This window comes from Penaeus monodon, chromosome 22, assembly GCF_015228065.2.
Source record: "Penaeus monodon isolate SGIC_2016 chromosome 22, NSTDA_Pmon_1, whole genome shotgun sequence".
In the NCBI taxonomy this organism is placed as follows: domain Eukaryota; kingdom Metazoa; phylum Arthropoda; class Malacostraca; order Decapoda; family Penaeidae; genus Penaeus; species Penaeus monodon.
This window is the reverse complement of record NC_051407.1, coordinates 3136779-3137014: the sequence shown is the minus strand read 5'-3', so window position 1 is coordinate 3137014 and position 236 is coordinate 3136779. Positions and strand designations below refer to the sequence as shown.

Here is a 236-nt window from a genome sequence, read left to right as displayed (position 1 = left end):
TCCCTTACCTTAGGAAAGCGTTCTTTGTACAGAGTGTTCATCATGATAATCTCGTTGTCAATCACTGGTGATCGAATCGGACTACTGCATAGAGATAATGAGGTATTAGTAATAAGAATATAGAGTCAAAAATAAATGCAAAACAATAAACTGTACATTAACATCTGTCTTTTGTTTATATTTAGCAATCACTGACTTTCTCATATTCACAATAACTTTTTTCCAAAAACTGGAGG

General features: G+C 32.6%; 1 protein-coding gene across 1 annotated transcript in view; it reads right to left on the bottom strand.

Annotated features, from left to right (window-relative positions):
* Nucleotides 1-236, bottom strand: part of LOC119586826 (microtubule-associated serine/threonine-protein kinase 3-like) — a gene marked incomplete at its 5' end in the record, with an annotated part of 55250 nt that overhangs the window by 50344 nt on the left and 4670 nt on the right. The window contains 1 exon segment of the mRNA XM_037935550.1: nucleotides 9-84. Within this exon segment, the coding sequence (XP_037791478.1) occupies nucleotides 9-84 (76 nt within the window).